Source organism: Notolepis coatsorum, assembly GCF_963971535.1.
Source record: "Notolepis coatsorum genome assembly, chromosome: 17".
Classification (NCBI taxonomy): Eukaryota; Metazoa; Chordata; class Actinopteri; order Aulopiformes; family Paralepididae; genus Notolepis; species Notolepis coatsorum.
The window spans coordinates 44,949,575-44,968,865 of NC_140181.1; the positions used below are offsets into that span (position 1 = coordinate 44,949,575).

Sequence of the window (19,291 nt, forward strand, 5' to 3'; positions counted from 1 at the left end):
ATGTGGATGTGTGTGCAGTTCAAAGAGGCAGTTGTTTGGGTGACTAGAGTCTTTGATTATTCTCTTGGCCTTGGCCCTGCAACGCTTGTTGTAAATGCAATACTGCGGTGTGTCAAGGCACCCGTGGATGGAGAACAAACAAGCGCAACAACTGCGGTTGTTTAAAAAAACAAATGTTCTCCGAGTCCACAGACCAATGCATCACTTCTCGCGTTTCCACGGGAGCACGCTTGAGACTTTGTTTATACTTTGGCATAAGAAAGAAGGCGTTGTGTCAGATTTACCGAATGTACTAAGAGCCTGTGATTTATACCCGTCCTTAAATTGCGAGTAGCAATGGTCTAATATATTCTCGCCTCTGGTATGACAAGTCACATGCTGATAGAAGTTCGGTAAAACTTTTTTAAGATTCACCCTGTTAACACTTCTGGCGCCAACAGCAGAGGGCACTGATGGCCCTTCAGCACCAGTGCTTTATCCAATGTAGGATAGGACTTATTTGCGAGTGCTTAAAATATATCAAATATAATAGCAATAGATCTAAATAACACTGATCGTCAATGAGTTGCTTCCAGTCAACATGCACGAAACAGATAATTTTTTCATATACATTTCAGTTTTATACCGAGATGAATATGAATATATTTCTAGAGCGTTCTGTCTCATCTCAATAAACTCCAGCAAATCGAGCTTCAATGTATTTCGTTAGAAATCGTGCCATTTGTCGCTTGATTTATGAATAGTTTTCAAATAACCGCTAGATTATCGATATTATATGTGTCATCATGGGAGAACAGAAGCGGGGTCTGAAAAATCACTTCTCCGTACTTTGGTCGGCGCGAACCTCACACACACGCTCTAATGGCGGTGAAAGGAACATCTCATTAACCCAAGATTGGTAACATAGATTCCTTACCTCACATCTGATGTAGTGCAAAAAGATTATTCCAATTCCTGATCGCCATTCCAAATATTAATTGCGTTTATTGATCCAACGTTATATGTCCAAAACAGATAATCCACGCTGCTCTGAGTGTCCCCAGTCAATGTGTTATAACGATACTGCATGCCCGAGAAGGAAAACCTGGACCACAGCCCCAGCCAGAGGGATTCCAATGATGTGCAATACCATCCGGGAGACGTTAGGTGGCGGTATTTGCCCTTTGCGAGCTCAGACCCATTCCCAATGATAACGTCAGGCTGGATCTATGAAAAATGAATGGATATAGCGAATAAAAGAAATACTGATTAAAACCCGGGATGTCTCGGGTTTGGTGCCAAGAGCATGGCGAGTTAACCCGACTTATCTCGGGTTTGGCCTCCAAAGGGTTAACACAATGGCAGCCAAGAATGAGTTAACTCGTTATAGCCCGCCAATCGTTGGCCGCCAACAACGAGTATACTCATTGTTATGATCGTTATTTCTTTTATTCACTATTTCCATTCATAATTCATCCTGCTATGGTGTAGGACTGTGTTGCACTATGTCTGAGACCGCAACGGTGTGATACCGCCGCCTAACGGCCGCTATTGCACTCCATTTGAAACAATGTGGTTTGTTTTCCTGGCCGAGCTGCAGCGTGCAGGCGAGGTCTAAAGACTCCAGCAAGGCAAGCGCTCATAACGATGCATTGACGAGGCTCCACCGCCCACCCGTTCATTTTCTTTGGTGGTAAACGTGGGACACACTACCGCAACCAGTATTTGGAATGGCGATCAGATAATTGGATTATTCTTTTTGCAGTACATCATAGACAAGGTAAGGACTATATATTATCAATTTTGCGTTGATCCGATAATTTTTTTCCCGCGATCGCAGCCTGTGTGTGTGTGTGTGTGCCGCAGCTCGGCAGAGAAAACAAACTAACCCGTTTCTAACGGGGTGCAACAATGCCGGAAGGCGTTAGAGGGCGGTATGAGACCGTCTGCCAGCTCAGACACACTTGGAACAGTATGCACAAGGTGCCCCGCTGAATTATGAACAATAGATAAAAGAAATACTGTGACAGAAACGTAGATCTACGTTTGCATGTTATTGGTATCTAGGGACATCTATGAACCTCAGGGAATGTATTCCCAGTGTCAGAAATGTTGTGTTTGTTACCATGCTTGAGTAAATTGTAATAAACCAAAAGTAGAATATAAATTATTTATTTATTTATTTTTCCATCTTTGACGGTGAATAACACCATGTTAACATTGGGTCTCATTCAATCACCAACAGACTTAAGACAAAAGATCAGACAAAATGTTGTCCTAGCTCCACTTAAGAGATTTAGAGGCCAATTTTTCGATTCACGAACGGTCCCTTCTCCTGGATTTGCTCTTAACTGAGAGCAGGATTTAGGAGCGCTGATGAGCAGTCATAAGTCGGACAGACTGGTGTGTGCAGTGTTTTTAACTCATTGAGCGCCAATAACGAGATCTCGTTTTTCGTTCCTTTTTTTTATTATTATTCTAAACACTCGCGCCGGACTTTGTGAGTGTGCCTGGGACCTCTGGCTACGTTATAATTGCAATGACGATCGAATCCCGACAGGTGACTGTATCGCCTACCTTTTGAACTGCATGGGCCAGTTTAGTGTGGGGCCGCACCACAGCACCCAAAGCACTAGGGAGCGAGCAGCAGTGAGCAAACTACAGCCAACTAACGTTCAACAATGGCGATCGCCTAGAGAAAACTATTGGATATTATGAAGACAAAACGGATGATATGGTGCGTTTTCACCAGACTATGTTGGACTCAGCACTTCTGGTCAATCATAAAAACACTATAGTCAAAGCGGCTGATGAGGAAACCTATTCGGCTCTGTGGTATAGTCTGTAATAGTAGCCTGCAATGCAATGGCGAGCGAACTATTGGAGATGATGAAGAAGACAACGGATGAGGGCCATCTAACGTTATATGTATTGATCCTATTCTGATCCAAGACCCTTGGAGCAAGAGTAGAGTACCTGCTGACAAAGGTAACGTCCATTTTCTTTTTTTCAAATATGTTTTTGTAGATTTCTATTGGTTTTTGCTACCGGGTGTGAGCTGGGTAGTGTAGTTTTATGAAATTTCAATGGGGAATCATCCTGAGATCGCCAAAGTGCAATACCGGCCGCATGCTCCCAGGTGGCGGTATCGAGCACCCTTTGCAACCTTATATCTTGGCCTGTGTAACGTTCAAATGTCTCCGGGCGCATTTTTCTTTGTCAGGGAGTCGAGCGGTTATCCCGGTCAGATTGAGAAGCGTCAAATGCCCCCGATGCATGATGTGTGGTGGATTATGTTGGCGACACGATGGACACCAATACTTGGACTTGCGATCAGATAATTGGAATATTCTTTTTGGGGTACCTCCTAGTGAAGGAAAGGACTATATGATATCAATCCTGCTTTGATCCAACCATGACTTCACCTCGATCGCAACGTGTGTGTGTAACGTTACTCCACAACGTATGCCGTTGGTGACGATCAAAGCATCAAAAAACGACCCCGCCCTTTCATGCATTCATGATGAAACATAATACCCATTATATACATTTGATTTGGAAATAGTAGCATGTCCAGGCGAGAAACGCCAACGGTTTTAGTGAAATTTACGTATTGCTGCATATCGTCGTTTTCTGGGATTAGACAGGATAACTCTAAAACTATACTTATATTCACCACGGTATAACACAGGAACATATGGATGCAAAAAGTAATTATTTTTCACATATTGAACGATAGATAGTTGATGTTAAATGGGCCATAGTATTGTATCCATAGCTATAATATAGCCCTGCAAACACAGGCACTTATTCCTATCTCTTAGAGCGTTGGCGTGGTAGGAACAAACGATGCTCAAGTCCGTGGCGTCCAAAGAGTTAAGACTACAACGATTTCATGATGGCGTAATTTCCTCACGTCTAAATCATCTGGGTTCCGATGCAATGCGGACATTTCTATAAGCTCATATTTCGCTAATAACACTTAAAATCATTGGTAAACAAACGTAGTGCTGAAAATATAAACTTTGACTGCTGTTTTGATAGGGTTAGGGTCCTTAGCGGCACGTGGTGTAGTGGTTAACACTGTCACCTCACAGCAAGAAGGTCCAGGGTTCGATTCCCGCTTGGGGACCAGGTTTCCATGATGCCAGGTACCCAGGTGGGGTATCTCCCAGGCCTTTCTGTGTAGAGTTTGGATGTTCTCCCCGTGCTCGCAAGGGTTTCCCCTCTGATAAGATAAACCCAATGGAAAAACATGCACAACAACAGATCGCTAACGCTGTGGCGTCCTTGACGAAGACGGACAGGAGCACTTGGATTGGTCCCCGGGGCGCGGCTCACGTTGACGCCCTATCTGCTCCCGGCTGCCCATGGGGGGAAGGACGACGGGATGGGTTAGGCGCAGAGACTCTATCGCATCGGCGACTGAGAAGAAGACAATGCATGCGTGTGTGTGTGTCGCTCCAATTGCATGTCCAGTTCGTTGCATGCCGATTAAAGACCCCCTAAAGAGGTCCTGCATTATTATTATTATTATTATTTACTAAATTTGAAAAAGAAACGCAACATTACTTACCATAATACGGACTGTATTGATCCATCTATGACGTGAAATAAATCTCGGCCAGGTACGGGGTTAGAAAGGATCATACCGGTCTAATATTACCAAGTGAATGTCCCCGTCTTTAACACATTCTGTGCCACGCAGTTTGCCCATCTTATACCACTCTCTGCCAGTGCTGTAAGCCTATGGAGTCAATCACCTTCTTTGCAGGGTTATAACTTTTTAAATATTATAGCTATATCGACATTACTATGGCCCATTCAACATCGGGTATCTATCGTTCCGGATGTGGGAACGTTATATTTTTCCATTCATACATTGTCGTGTTAGTACCGTCGTGAATATAAGTATGTTTTTGGAGTGTATAGCAGTAATTCCTAGAACGCAAGTTATAGGCCCCGACACATTACACATAATCGATTGGCGTTTCGTTCCTATACATGCTATATAAAAAAATTCAAATGCATATGCTCAGTATACATTATGCTCCATCATGCGTGAAGGAAGGGGGGGGGGTCGTTTATGATTCCTTGATCGTCAGTAACAGCTTTCCTTAGTACGAGATCATATGTTGAGCAGATGGATTGCAATGAAATAAATGGACAATCGAGCTGGAATTAACGTTAGATTCCTCTTACCTGTGGCCGATGCGTCTGGAGAAAAAAAAATCCAATTATTTGACATCGATCCGCTAGATCCATTTTCCGTTTGTATGACGCAATAAACGCCGAAAGCATATTGATTCTTGCGTCTCGAAAGCGATCAAATGCACTCGAGTGTTTGCCTTGATCAACATAACAAGATATCTCTGCCGGAGGATTTTCCCCGATGCACAGAGCGCCACATCCGGTTTAGAGTAGAGTACAACTCGCCCGAAATCCACCAGGCGGCGGTACTGAGGCGTTGAAATATCAGACCGGGTCCAGCTGGCTCCCGGAGCCTTCCTGGATGAATTATGAATGCCAATAGCGAATAAAGGAAATAACTAGGGATGCCCTGATCGATCGGCCACCGATCGTTATCGGCCACCGATCGTTATCGGCCGATAATCAGTATAAATATGCGATCGGCGAATTCCGATAATGAGTCATATTCGCCGATCGCGGAAACCGATCAAGCGGAGATCTCACTCGCTGTCTGTCTCAGACACACAGGACCTGCAAACTGCCGCTGCTCCCTTGCCCCGCCCGCACCCGTGTACAGTTTGTAAACACAGAGGACTGAGAGGCGGCTCCTCTGCTCGAGTCTATTGTGCATTCGACCTGAGCTAACGTTAGCTACCTAGCTATCGTTACTGTTTAAACAAAATTACCCAGTCAACTATTCACTTTTAGTAGGCATTTAGGCATTTATTTAGCCGGCTAGCTACTGATAGCTCCTGATATCAACAAATGACCCAGAAAGTCTAGTAGTCCATGTTGATACCTCCGTTAGCTTGCGTTAGCTGACGTTACTTCACTGTTCAAAACGAAATGTCCCATTGAACTAAAAAGTTCTGTCTTAACGTCATCTAGCCGGCTAGCAGTAGCTACAGATAGCTCCTGATATCAATGTCTTATAACATTGATTCAATGCGTATTCGAGCTGAGGGCTTGCTGAATGTGATATGACCAAAGCACAGTAACGTTACCAATAGGGTCCAGCTGCAGCACAGGAGAATCCTTTTTGGAGCTGGAGGCTACTAGAGTACACACAGACAGTGGAGCTGTTTGCAGATAGCGAGCATTTTGACTTGTTGCGTGGTGGCGATGTCTCGCAGATAATACAAGTACAAGTCTAATTATATAATATATATATTTTATATAAAAAAAAAAAAAAAATTATATAAAATAAAGTTTAATTTCTTTTTAATCAAAAACGATCGGTATCGGCCGATATGGCTCACGACGATCGGTGGCAAAAAAACTCGTTGTTGGCGTTATTAGATTGGCGGGCAATAACGAGTAAACTCGTGGGCGCAGGATGTGTTAACGTCATGTCATGTGCATATGTGTATAAAGTGTATGTTTTGGTAGATCGCAGCCTACCATTGATGTTGAAAAGATGCTCCATGAAGGGTTGAAAATATGCTCCATGAAACTTGAATGTCGCTAGGCATACAGTAGTTAATTTACCCTTGTGAAAATCACTGTAATTTTCCCCCTTAATGTTACTCTACAAGCTATTTCACGCAGGAGCATCCGGGACTTAATAACAAGTGCAACCGACTGAATGCGGTGACATGCAGGGCTTGTAGTAGTGTTAGCTAAACAACTCAGTGGATTTAAGAAGGCTGGGTTACATACGCTTAGCAAATTTCAAGTCTCATGGAGTATTCTACAGCTCCATCAATGACGAATGGCATTTAGTAAGTAACCCGATATCAGCTGAAACACACACCCAATTCTCTAAACAGTTTCACACACATTCATTTAGTTTGACCGGTATTGAGAGTAAAGGAATTTAGACATGGCCACCAGTGATGTCATTGAATCCTTGTGTTGTGTTAATTACAGCTCCATGAAATATAAAAAAATAAATAGCAATACCATGTCTTATAGGGACCGTGTCATTTTGTTTGGCTGTGAAGACTGTTTAGTCTAATAGACTATTGATACGGACACAGTGAAGTTGTGGCTAGTTAACTATTAATGTTAGTTGTGCTATATGGACCCAAACACTGGTACTACTTCTAGCCAAAGAGAACACATCCTGTACCAAAATCTGCGTTTCCATGAGTGGATTGATTGACCTGCTGCAGACAGAGTCGAGGTCATGTAATTATTACAAATGGTAGCGGACTCTTTTGACTGACAATAAGCATCGTTATTGTTGCCATGCTGTTTATGCATTCTAAAAATGTATTTGCATGAATGAGTACTCTCAATCACTACTCCATCTAGTAAAACATTACTCCTGCTCATCCCTACTCTATACCAGGGGTTCCCAAACTTTTCAGGCCGCGACCCCCAAATAACGGTGTCAGAGAGCCACGACCCCCACTATTATAGGAGGTAAAAAAAAATCCATTAAAATAATAATTATAATTATAAATGGAAATGTATGGTTGAAACATGCAAACGTTCAAACGGACACACACTAATAAGCATTGGAGGCTTTTAACCAGGGCCGGACTGGGGAAATCATTCAGGCCAGGAAATATAGTGCAAAATATAGCCCAAGTCAGGCCACATTTTAAGCAGGGGGTCTGGGGGTCCCCCACCAGGAAATGTTTTGTTACAAAGACTTCATTTCCTGCATTCTGGTGCAGGAATTTTTGTATTTGTACCCTTTAAATGCCAGTGTTTGTGATGGCATCACAAATTATTGTTAAAAAACAGGCTAGCATATGTATGATTAGCAACAACACTGATTTTGATGGATTTTCAGTTTTTTGTAATGTCTTTTTGTAAATATCTTTTATTCAACTTCAGCCCTGATCATAACACCACATATTCATTTTATAATTCTAACCCTTTAAATGCCAGTGTGTGTGATGGCATATATTTGAAATATATCAAATGCAAAGTACATTTTTCTGGGGGGGGATTATTACAGGCTAGCATGTGTCAATGATTAGCAACAACAGTTTTTTGTAAGGGTCCCGCCTCCACCAATCACATGCGGCTCCCTTTGTGTGTGTGAGAGCAAGAGAGAGAGAGATAGTTCTCCAACTTGTGTGAGTTGCAGTGATCTCCTGGTTGTTCCCCACCTAGGTTATCTAACTATTGCGCTGCTGCAACTAGAAACACTGGCCTGGCCTGCTTCTAAGTTCAGTGGCCTGACTGCATTAAAAAAAAAAATAATAATAATAATTTTATTAATTTTTTTAATCATCTGGCAACCCCCCCCGCGGCGGCTCTGGCGGCTCCCTCTATACTATGTAGTAGGGGTGTAACGGTACACAGAAGCCTCGGTTTTGGGGTCACGGTTCGGTATGAGTTCGGTACAACAGGAAAAGATATTTCTGTTTCACTTCTAGAGTAGATTTAACTTCACATGAGGCAGAGAAAGAAGACTCTAGAGAAGAGATGACAGAGGATGTCATCAATATCAAACGATTTATCAAAGCAACCCGATTTGGACCCGATTTATCAAAGCAGCAGCTTCCTTCTTCTGATATGAGATGATGACTAGTACATTTTTGTCCAGATGCGTTAACTAAGGGGGACAGTGGTACAGCCAGTAAGCGCATGGGAGGACAGAATTCCAACGATTGCCTCAACAAACAAATAAACACAACGCAGAGACTTCACGGAAGGGCAGATGAAGGCCGATACCAATCAACAAAAGGCTGATAAACACGATAATCTAACACATGGTTGGATGGCCAATAGATTCCCTATGTTGTTTCATATGACACCAGTATCTTCACTCTGGCTTTAAAACTGAGCTGCTACAGCCTCTGAAAGACGGCAATGTCAGCCGAGGGTGCTTTAAAACTGAGCTGCTACAGCCTCTGAAAGACACCCCCCGGGTCTCTTGAGGGTTAAAGGTGTGTAACAGGGCTGTACTGAATGCTTCGAAGCTTCGATCATAATGTTGACATTCGAATTCAAAATCAACATTCGAAATTAAAAAATTTTATAAAATCTTTTTATTTATTTTTATTTTTTTATCTTTTTTGTATGAGTCTATTCAATCTGTTTAAACCAATGGGGTTTTTCTTCACAGTTGCAGATAAAGATTAGGCTACACTAATATTATAATATTATACTATAAGACGTCTCCATCACTTTCGTACCAACAGTGCCCTTATTGGATTATTTATGTTGACGAAATTGATGAGTTATATTCATTAAAGAAAGTTGATTTAATAAAAGAAAAATACTCATTTAATCAGATGAATCACTTTATTCAAATTGAGGATTTAGTTTGAGGATACATTTTTTTTTATAATAAAGTCAATTCATTTTTTTACAGACATTCAAAGCTTCGTTCGAATACCGTACTTCAATAGAAGCTTTGAATGTTAAAAAATTACAATCGGTACAGCCCGTGTGTTTATATGAGAAAGAGAGAGAGCGAGAGCAATATAAAGAATGCATACAATACCTGATGTGCTGACTGTCTGGTCCACTTTGCCCTCACCGCCCTTATTACAGGGTGTCTACAGGTATGCAAGAATAAATGTAAGACTTTTTAATGCCACCGTTTAATTACATTTAGGGCCAATTTTGCAATAAGCACCGGTATCATACGATTATGGATATTGACCTTCTTTAAAGAAAAACACATGTGTGTGTCCCACCTCTTTGGTATCTGGCTCATCTTTGATACCTGCCATGGATGTGGCAGATGTCAGAGTGTGGTCATACTCTTCATCCAGAGGCTCATCCTTCACCTTGACCAGAGATGAAGAGAAGGACATCTTCACTGTGTCAGACGCATTGGGGTCTTCTGCTGCAGGAGACGCTTGGGACAATTGCTTCGCCTGGTGGAACAGAGGGAGTTTGTTTGCAGTGTTCTAATTCTGCCATTAAGTTTAATTAATTAATTAATTGTGATGGCAAAAGATCTGCAAATTGAATCACTTGTGGTCACATATAGTCAGTCTACGGTAGAATCCATAATGTAAACAGTTCAAACTTAAAACTTTCAGAAATTACAACATTCATCTTTCCCCATTTTACATTTGCATTACATTTGTACTTTAAAAAAGGCATTTGAAGAATGAGTCGGAATTCTTGCATCACCAACACTTCCTCTTGTGACATGTTATCGAAAAACTATCTTTTTAGATAAAACAGATGTATATATTTTTTTATTGCAGATGGTAACAGTTTTTCATTGGGACCATAATTAATAGTTAATAATCAAGTTGCAGTCAGTGTGTGTTAAAGAGGCACAATGCAATTTGTTGTACATTGTTTTATGTTCGTTTGTGATGCACACTAAATAATCTGATCAGCTTTCATGTCAATTCTCTGAATAAATACATAATTCCTGCTTTTTGCCTTTTTCTGGGGATTTTTTTTCTTCAGTTGCACAGATATCGTGATGTACCGTAGATAAAAAAAATGTATCCACTTTTTCTCCTTATTTTTTTCAATTTTTTCTCCCATCCCAATTTCTGTTTCCAATTGTCCCCTCCCCCGTCTTGAACGTTGCTTGCATATTCCCCCCACAGGTCGGTCGTAGGGATGATAGAAGCCTTGCATCATGTGTCCCCTCCGGTACACGAGGAGGCAGCCTGTCACATCTTTTCACCTGCCAGCGCAGACTCTCATTGGTGAGGTGTAACGTGTGGGAGGCTCACACTACCCCCGCTATTTCCTGTCTCTGCTGTGCCGGCATCCCCCAACCGACCTGTAGGAGTCGCTGTCCACAACGTCCAGATTACCACCCATCACCCGCTGCCAATTGAGCCAGTATGATGGCCGGCCCAAGCCGGAGGCAACGCAGACAGCCGGATTTGAACCCGGTGTCTCTTGCGTTGGTGACGAGCGCAATGTCCGCTGCGCCACCCAGCCGCCCCGTAGATACATTTCTTGCAATATATCAATTATCAGATATTGTGTATTGTGATATTGTCGTTATTGGGGGCCAAATTCGTCACAGTATTGTATTGTGAGTTACTCGTATTGTCCCACCCCTACATACTGTAGCAAGCAGTAAAAAAAGAACAAAAGTTTATTTTATTTTTTTAAGAGAAGACAAGCCTCCTCCGATCTACAAATGAATAAGTACTAAGGACAAAGAGAAAAGAGCATTAATTCAACAAGATCAAGTGCAATTAGAGGAAGCAGTGAAGAGGGAGAGTTGACATGTTCCTTTAAGAAATGAGTCATTTGCCATACCTCTTTTAGACATTCGGCAATGCAGAAAGTGGTGCCGATGTCCTCTGACGTCAGCGTCAGGGGCTTGTTGAGGCAGTACTTGCCGCAGTTCACACAGTTGGCCCCAAGCAGATTGTTGGCTATATGTAAGTGGACAGAGCAGAACTCGCTACACATCTTGTGTACAAGACCGTTCAAAATCACCTCGTGTTCGCTCTGTGGAGGAGAACACAAGGGAGGAGTGGGTTAACATCTGGTTCAAATTTTATCAGTTAAATATTGATAAAACAGCAAGTTGAAAGATTGTAGACAAGACCTGATCACAGAATACCGTTATTTCAAAATGTACACTATATAATTCACACATTTTTGAAAGATTTCTATACTTTAATTATATAGATGCTTTCAGTGGAGCTGCGTTGCTACGGAACAGCTTGGACCCAAGTTTATTTCACAACTTGGGTCCATTTAGAATGTTTACGTTGTCAAGTTGAAACCATCCATACTCAACATCAATGTGGAATCGTGAAATTGTCCCCAAAAACACATTAACTTCTATGTTAAGCTCTCTTACAATGCAGGTTCTGCCACACATGCTGCAGACAGACTGTGTTACGAGCGGCTGTATGGGTGTCTTGGTGGAGAGGATGGAAGTGACAGAGTTCCTCTTGTAGTTGAAGGCAGAGAGGCACATATTTCCGCAGAATTTCGTCATGGTGCTTGTGTTGTCCACTGGAGCCAGGACACCAACCTGGGGATGCGCTATTGTCCTGAAGGGGAGGAGGGTTGAGAAAAGCACAACATGAGAAGAAGAAGAGAATAAGTCTTTATTTGTCATGCAGTTTAACACACACATGCGAGATGGGCGACACACAGGAACACACACACATGCATTTGGGTCGCCGATGAAATGCCTCTCTGCACTTAACCCATCCCGTTGTCCTTCCCCCCAAGGGCAGCCGAGGAGTAGATAGGGGCGCGCCCCAGGGACCAATCAAAGTGCTCATGTCCGTCTTAGTCAGGGAACGCGACAGCGTTAAGGTTCTCCCATAGTCGGAGTCCGGTCCGCGTACGTTCCGCTCAACTATGGGAGGGCCTTTAGCAATCTGTTGTGCATGTTTTTCCATTGGGTTTATCTTATCGGGAGGGGAAACCCTTGCGAGCACGGGGAGAACATGCAAACTCCACACAGAAAGGCCCGGGAGATACCCCACCTGGGTACCTGGCAACGTGGAAACATGGTCCCCAAGCGGGAATCGAACCCTGGACCTTCTAGCTGTGAGGCGACAGTGTTAACCACTACACCACCGTGTAACATGGAAGGAGATGGAAAAATTGCTTTCAGTTTGGTATAAAAAAAACTCAAATCTAAAACAAGACTTACTTCAGGCAGTAGTGGCAGGTCTGCTTTGTGCTAGTATTGGTATTGGTGGTGGCTGATGGTTGTGCCGGTAGCTCGGCTGTGCTAACTGTGGAGAGGCAGGTGGTGGAGCATAAGACGTACGGAGAGCCTTTCCGCTGAAAGGCAATCTGTCCTTTCATAAGGACCTTTTTGCAGTGGGAGCAGGTCAGGGGTGTGGCAGAGGGCTTGGGAGGGCCATCTGTAGAGCTAGTTAGGCCAGAATTGCTCCCAACAGAATACACTGATGTGATCTGTAAGAAAAAGAAAACAAAATATAAAAGGTGAACAGTTCAGGATTTAGACTCTTTGTTCATCTAAAGAGGCAGTACCTGCATGTACAATTTGAATTGCTAGAATTAGGCTGTGAGCCAGGGCCCCAAATTTGGGCCACGATTACCATCTTGGAGGACTAACTTTCATAGTGATTTTTGGGAAGGTATACACCCCTGCTGCTAGAAAAGATCTGATAGCAATGCAGCAGTTGCCTCCAAATGTGTGCCATCACATCTTTTATAACACTACCAATTTTTCAGGCCTCCTGAAATTACATGCCCCAAATTAATCATGATAGCTCCTGAACCATAAGGCCTATATCCATGTTTCTGGTCTCCTTTGATAGGTAATCTATTCACATCTATTACCATTCCAGAGTAAATGAAGATACAATGAATGAAAACATCATATTTTTACCCTCGCCTGGTACATAATCTTAATTTAAAAGGCGATATGACCATTATAACCAATATCCTATGGAAAATAACGCAACTGAATGTGTTCTCCTACTCCTTGACTACAAATGTAACTGTAAATGTGATGACAATACATAAAAATACAACATTTATGATACCATTTAAAAAGGTATACTCAGATGATGTAAAAGTTTTGGCCGTGGTTACATGTTGACTGTTTACTGGCAATTGTACTCCAAATAAAAATAGACATAAAAAACAAGTTTCAAGTTTGTTTATTATTTGTCATAATAAAATACAGAGTACTTTATGATGAAATGCTTGTTTCTGTATGAGCCCCTGAGAGTGTGCTACATACAGTAAAAAAACATATATAATAATAATAATACAAAACCTACAATACTTTGTTTTACATGTGTTAACCTAATAATCACAATAATCGTCCACGTCTTCCATGTTGTCCACGTCTTCATCAGAACTTTCCACACTCTCTGAAGTGGATGCCTGGTTCTCACAGTCTGCCAGTCTACACATGTCACCTGAGGCCACTAGCAACACACATACATCTTGGGAGTGATTTTCTTTGTTTAGACAGTTACAGTAACTTACAAGCCAGTAGATCCAGGAGGGCATCGGGTGCTGGCTGGCCTTCCATCCAGTCCACCACTAACTGTTCAGATTCCTCTTCTCTCTCCATCTTCCGCCAACAGGGCTTGGCACGTGTGGGTCCTTCTCCAAAAACATCTTCTCCATATACCAACCTGGTAGTTGGCTCTCTGTGCATGTTTTGTTAACCAGTCCTTGCATGGTGGGAGTTGATGACTTTCAAGTTCACCTTGATGGTGCAAGGTAACAAATCAGACGTTTATCATTAGGGTTGGGCATCGTTTGGATTTGAACGATTCCGGTTCCGATTCCGATTCTCCATTTCGATTCCTGTTCTAAACGATTCTCGATTCCGATTATTTGAGGTGCAGGTCAAAACAGGTCACAGCTTATTTCGCAGGAGTTTATTTTTTTGAAAAATCTTAACTTTTTTTCATACTATTCACATTGTCAGTTAACACTTTAATCGCCGGAAACGCCGTAACTCGTCATTGCCCGCCATGCTCATTCTGCCAAAGACGCCGTAACACGTCTTTGATATCAATATTTAAAAAATCTGTGATCACAATCATATTTCTCCTCCAGGGACCTGAGATATACTGCTGATCTCCACTCAACTCTCTAACGGTTCAAGAGCGCCATCTGGTGGCCGATCGGCAGATCGGCCAACAGGAAGTGACGCGCCAAACAGGAAGTGCTCATCCATATTTCGTCCGGGCACTCGCGATCGTTAGCCGGACTCCATCTCGACACACTGGATAATCAATCGCTCGCTAGGCCTGCCACGATAACACATTTTGCTGGGCGATTAATTGCCCCCGAAAATATCGCGATAAGCGATATTATTGCGACCGGTTAGAGAATTTTTTTGAGAAATTTATTTCCCAAAACTTTTATTTTGAAGCCCACCGCTCCGTCTTTTCCGGTGTTTAAGACTTTTATTTTGAAGCCCACCGACCGGACCGGAAGTATTGTTGTGATTATCCTAGCCGACAACTTGTCTCGTCCGGTTGTGTTTTTTAGTTTTAACGTTAGCTACTAACGTTAGATGCAGCTACTACAGGCAATCAACGATGAGGAGGAAGCGTCAAAGCAGTATTATAATAGAATAGCTGTGGTGCGTAGGCACTGCAGCACGACTCGAAAACGACCTGTTATAATAAATTAATTCATGTTTAACTTGTCCCCGTCTCCAGTCCTTTGACTAGCCCCACCCGTTCATTGTAAACAATGATGCATGTAATTGTATTAACGTTATTCTGTGTTATTCTAACGTTACACTACAAATAACGCTACTTGGTTAAAAGGAGCAACACTATTGAGAAATGTAGTTAAGCTATGTGGTGTTGCCCCACGGAGCTCCTGTGCTGTGCTGTAGTAAAGCCAGCGGCCCGCCTCCCAACACGGACAGTGACTGACAAGGGGCACTGGTTCCGCCTCATTAAAACAAATGCGCAAATAGCAATTAATCGCGTCCGTCAAAATCATTGCATTCATTTAAATTATCGCGGCAATTAATCGATTTATTGCTTATCGCGGCAGGCCTATCGCTCGCCCTAACTCAATAAACAACGTTATTTGGACGTATATAGTATTATACAACCTGGAAATGGTTCATCTAGATCAACATCCCATAATCGAAAACTGTCTACTCCAAGCTGATCATCCAACGGCGTGAGGAAGATACGGTAAGATCCAGCGTTATTTTCTAACGTGTTCCATATAAACTGCTCTGATGATCATATGACCCACACTAGGTGAATGATATAACGTTGCCCACGGAATTATAAACGACCCCCCGCCCATCCGGTCAACATCAGATGACACGTAGTAACTTCTAGAAGTACCTCCAGTTGAATTTTTTTTATCTGGCACCGATCGCTACCAAACTGTATTTGATCATCAATATAATGCATTTGTATGAATATGTGAATGAAAAAGTATAACGTTGCTACACCCTGAACAATGGATATAGGACATTGAATGGGCCATAATAATGTCAATTTAGCAATAGAATTTAAAAAGTTATATCCCTGCAAAGAAGGGGAACTTCTCCATAGACAAATAGAGCTGGCTAGGGATGGTAAATTATGAATTTAACCATGGCGATCAAAGTGTTAACTTGATACAGTTTAATTTGGTTGCTGTACTGTAACTAAGGGTATTAATTAACAAAGTAAAAAAAATCTGACCAGCAACAGGCAAAATCAGGACACATTCTCAGAGTTGGGTCAGGAATGGGATCTCTCCCCAGAGCTGATGGACAAACTAGAGGCATTTACATGTCTCCTGTATGCCCCAAAAGCATCAACCACCAAGGTTAATGAGCTCAGATATCACCTTTTCTGTGCCAAAAAAGGTGAACTTGAAAGTCATCAACTCCCACCATGCAAGGACTGCTTAACAAAACATGCACGGAGAGCCAACTACCAGGCTGGTATATGGAGAAGATATTTGGAGAAGGACCCACAAGTGCCAAGCCCTGTTTGCAGAGGCTGGAAGATGGAGAGAGAAGAGGAAGCTGAACAGTTGGTGGTGGACTGGATGGAAGGTCAGCCAGCACCCGATGCCTGTAACGGTCCAAAAACGATTTCACTCCCAAGATGCCTCAGGGCCTCAGGTGCACTGACATGTGTAGACTGGCAGACTGTGAGAACCAGGCATCCACCTCAGAGAGTGTGGAAAGTTCTGATGAAGACGTGGAAGACTTGGAAGATTATTGTGATTATTAGGTCATTAACATAAATTATGTAAAACAAAGTATGGTAGGTTTTGTATTATTATTATTATTATTATTATTATTATCATTATTATTATATATATGTTGTTGTTTTTTTACATCTGTACTAGTCTTGGCTCTCAGACAATTGGAGAGCGCCGCCAACAGCACCACGGATAGAGACTGAGAACTGTCTGTACTGATGGAACTTAAGTACCGTAATTAGTTATTTGAATTCCTGAACAAATTCTGTGATGTGATTATATGTGCCCTGGGTTTTGTATTGAGTTTTCCAAAATATACAAATATTTTTCTGAAAACCAATAAGCAATATATCATTGTATAGGTCTAACTGAGCTGAAAACATTGATAGGTCACATGGCATGAAGCTCTGTGGCCCATATATGAATGTTGAATATGCTGCATATTGATCAATATTCATTGTTTTTTATTACTATTTCAATGTTTTGGGGAGATTTATGTTTTTGTAACATGGCTGTATTGAAAGAAATTGTGTCAACAGTCAACATGTAAATGGTAACCATGGCCAAAACATTTACATCATCCGAGTATACCTTTTTAAACGGTATAATACATTTTGTATTTTTTATGTATTGTCATCACATTAGTCATTTACAGTTACATTTGTAGTCAAGGAGTAGGAGAACACATTCAGTTGCATTATTATCCATGGGATATTGGTTATAATAGTCATATTGCCTTTTAAATTAAGATTATGTACCAGGCGAGGGTAAAAATATGATGTTTTCCTTAATTGTATCTCATATTGTATATCATTTACTCTGGAATGATAATAGATGTGGGTTTACTTACACTGGATCCATATGTCCTAGCTTGTTACCTTACCTATCAAAGGAGACCAGAAACATGGATATTATGGTTCAGGAGCTATTCATTTGGGGCATGTAATTTCAGACAGGAGGCCTAAAAAATATGCTTGGTAGTGTTATAAAAGATGTGATAGCACACATTTGGAGGCAACTGCTGCATTGCTTGCAATCACATCTTTTCTAGCAGCAGGGGTGTATACCTTCCCAAAAATCACTATGAAAGTTAGTCCCCCAAGATGGTAACGAGTCAAACGACCAACCCTACTGGCTCACGGCCTAAATGGCCATAAGATCCAAATGCTTCAATGGTCATTTCAATCTCTTGAAAAATCTTAGTTACATCAATATCAAAAGTCTTATTTTGCAGGTTAATTTAATATGTTCACTATTGTACCCAACTAGCCACAGTCGTCCAGGAAATGCACATGTGAAACGTATTATAACTAGGGATGGGAATTAATAGGATTTTATCGATACGATTCCATTATCGATTCTGCTTATCGATTCGATTCTTTATCGACACCCTTATCGATACCTGATCAATTTATTATTTACATAAATAAATTGGAAATGCAACAGAACTACATTTAGTCATTTAGCTGACGCTTTTATCCAAAGCGACTTACAAGTTCTGTACGACAAGCCATCAGGAAGGGCACAACTCTATCAGCTGAGCAACAATGTTCATCAAAGTGTTGAGTGCTACAGTGTAGGTTAGTTTATTAGGACAAGCGCATGACAGTACGGTTAGTTAGGGTTAGATATATATTTTTTTATTCAGATAATGGTTGAATAAGTGCGTCTTTAGTCGACGGCGAAAGATTGGACGTGATTCGGCTGTCCTAACTGGGGTGGGTAGTTCATTCCACCATTGTGGGGCAAGGACTGAGAATAGGAGACTTCTCTTTGATGACCCTCCCGGAGCTTGGATAGGAGTAGGTCTGAGGCGGCCAGAAGATGCAGAGCGTAGGGGTCTAAGCTGGTTAGAATAACAACATGCAACTTGACATTTCTGATTGTCATTTATTGTTGAGCCCCCATGTCAGAAAAATACAAAAACTGTAAAAAATAAAACATTAACTATAGCCTACACTTAAATAAAATAATGTATTTGAGATTCTCTTAAAATGTTTTTTTTTTTTTTTGTCTTTTTCGTAAACTAATTTAATCTATTGAATAACAGGTCGTTATTCCTCTGAGACTGACTTCTGTGACACACACATGAATGAATGAATGAATGAATGAATGAATGAATGAAAACTTTATTAACAGATTGCAGAATGGGTACAGTGCAGTACAGCTCAATACATACAATTGTTAAGGGGATGCAGACCAGAGAAAGACTTTCGTCTTGTTTACACCAGGGTCCCCCATTTCCAATTCATCGTAACATATATGACATACATGACATACAGATAGACAGTACTGCTACATCTATACATTTATGACATACCAGATTTGCAATTACAGTACTGTATTTGTGATACAAAAAGAGTCCAGAAAGAAAAGAGTATATACATTAGGCGTAGAAACTGTACATTGGATTGGGTAGGTGGGGGTGGGACTGTACATTGGAGGTGGTTGGGGGGGTGGGTAGGAGTGGGGGGGGGGGGGGGGGGGGGGGGTTGGGTAGGAGGGGTGGGTGGGGACTGTACATTGGAGGTGGTTGGGTGGGTGGGGGGGGGGGTGGGTAGGAGGGGTGGGTGGGGGACACTGTACAACT

General features: G+C 41.8%; 1 protein-coding gene across 1 annotated transcript in view; it reads right to left on the minus strand.

The window, feature by feature from the left end:
- The window catches only part of LOC311244253 (uncharacterized protein), a 62,967-nt gene that overhangs the window by 32,875 nt on the left and 10,801 nt on the right, over window positions 1–19,291 (minus strand). The window contains exons 2-6 of the mRNA XM_084333661.1: window positions 12,686–12,954; window positions 11,876–12,071; window positions 11,323–11,517; window positions 9,774–9,956; window positions 9,578–9,632 (exon numbers count right to left, since the gene is read on the minus strand). Of these exons, the coding sequence (XP_084189787.1) occupies window positions 9,578–9,632; window positions 9,774–9,956; window positions 11,323–11,517; window positions 11,876–12,071; window positions 12,686–12,954 (898 nt within the window). The remainder of the gene's footprint in view (window positions 1–9,577; window positions 9,633–9,773; window positions 9,957–11,322; window positions 11,518–11,875; window positions 12,072–12,685; window positions 12,955–19,291) is intronic.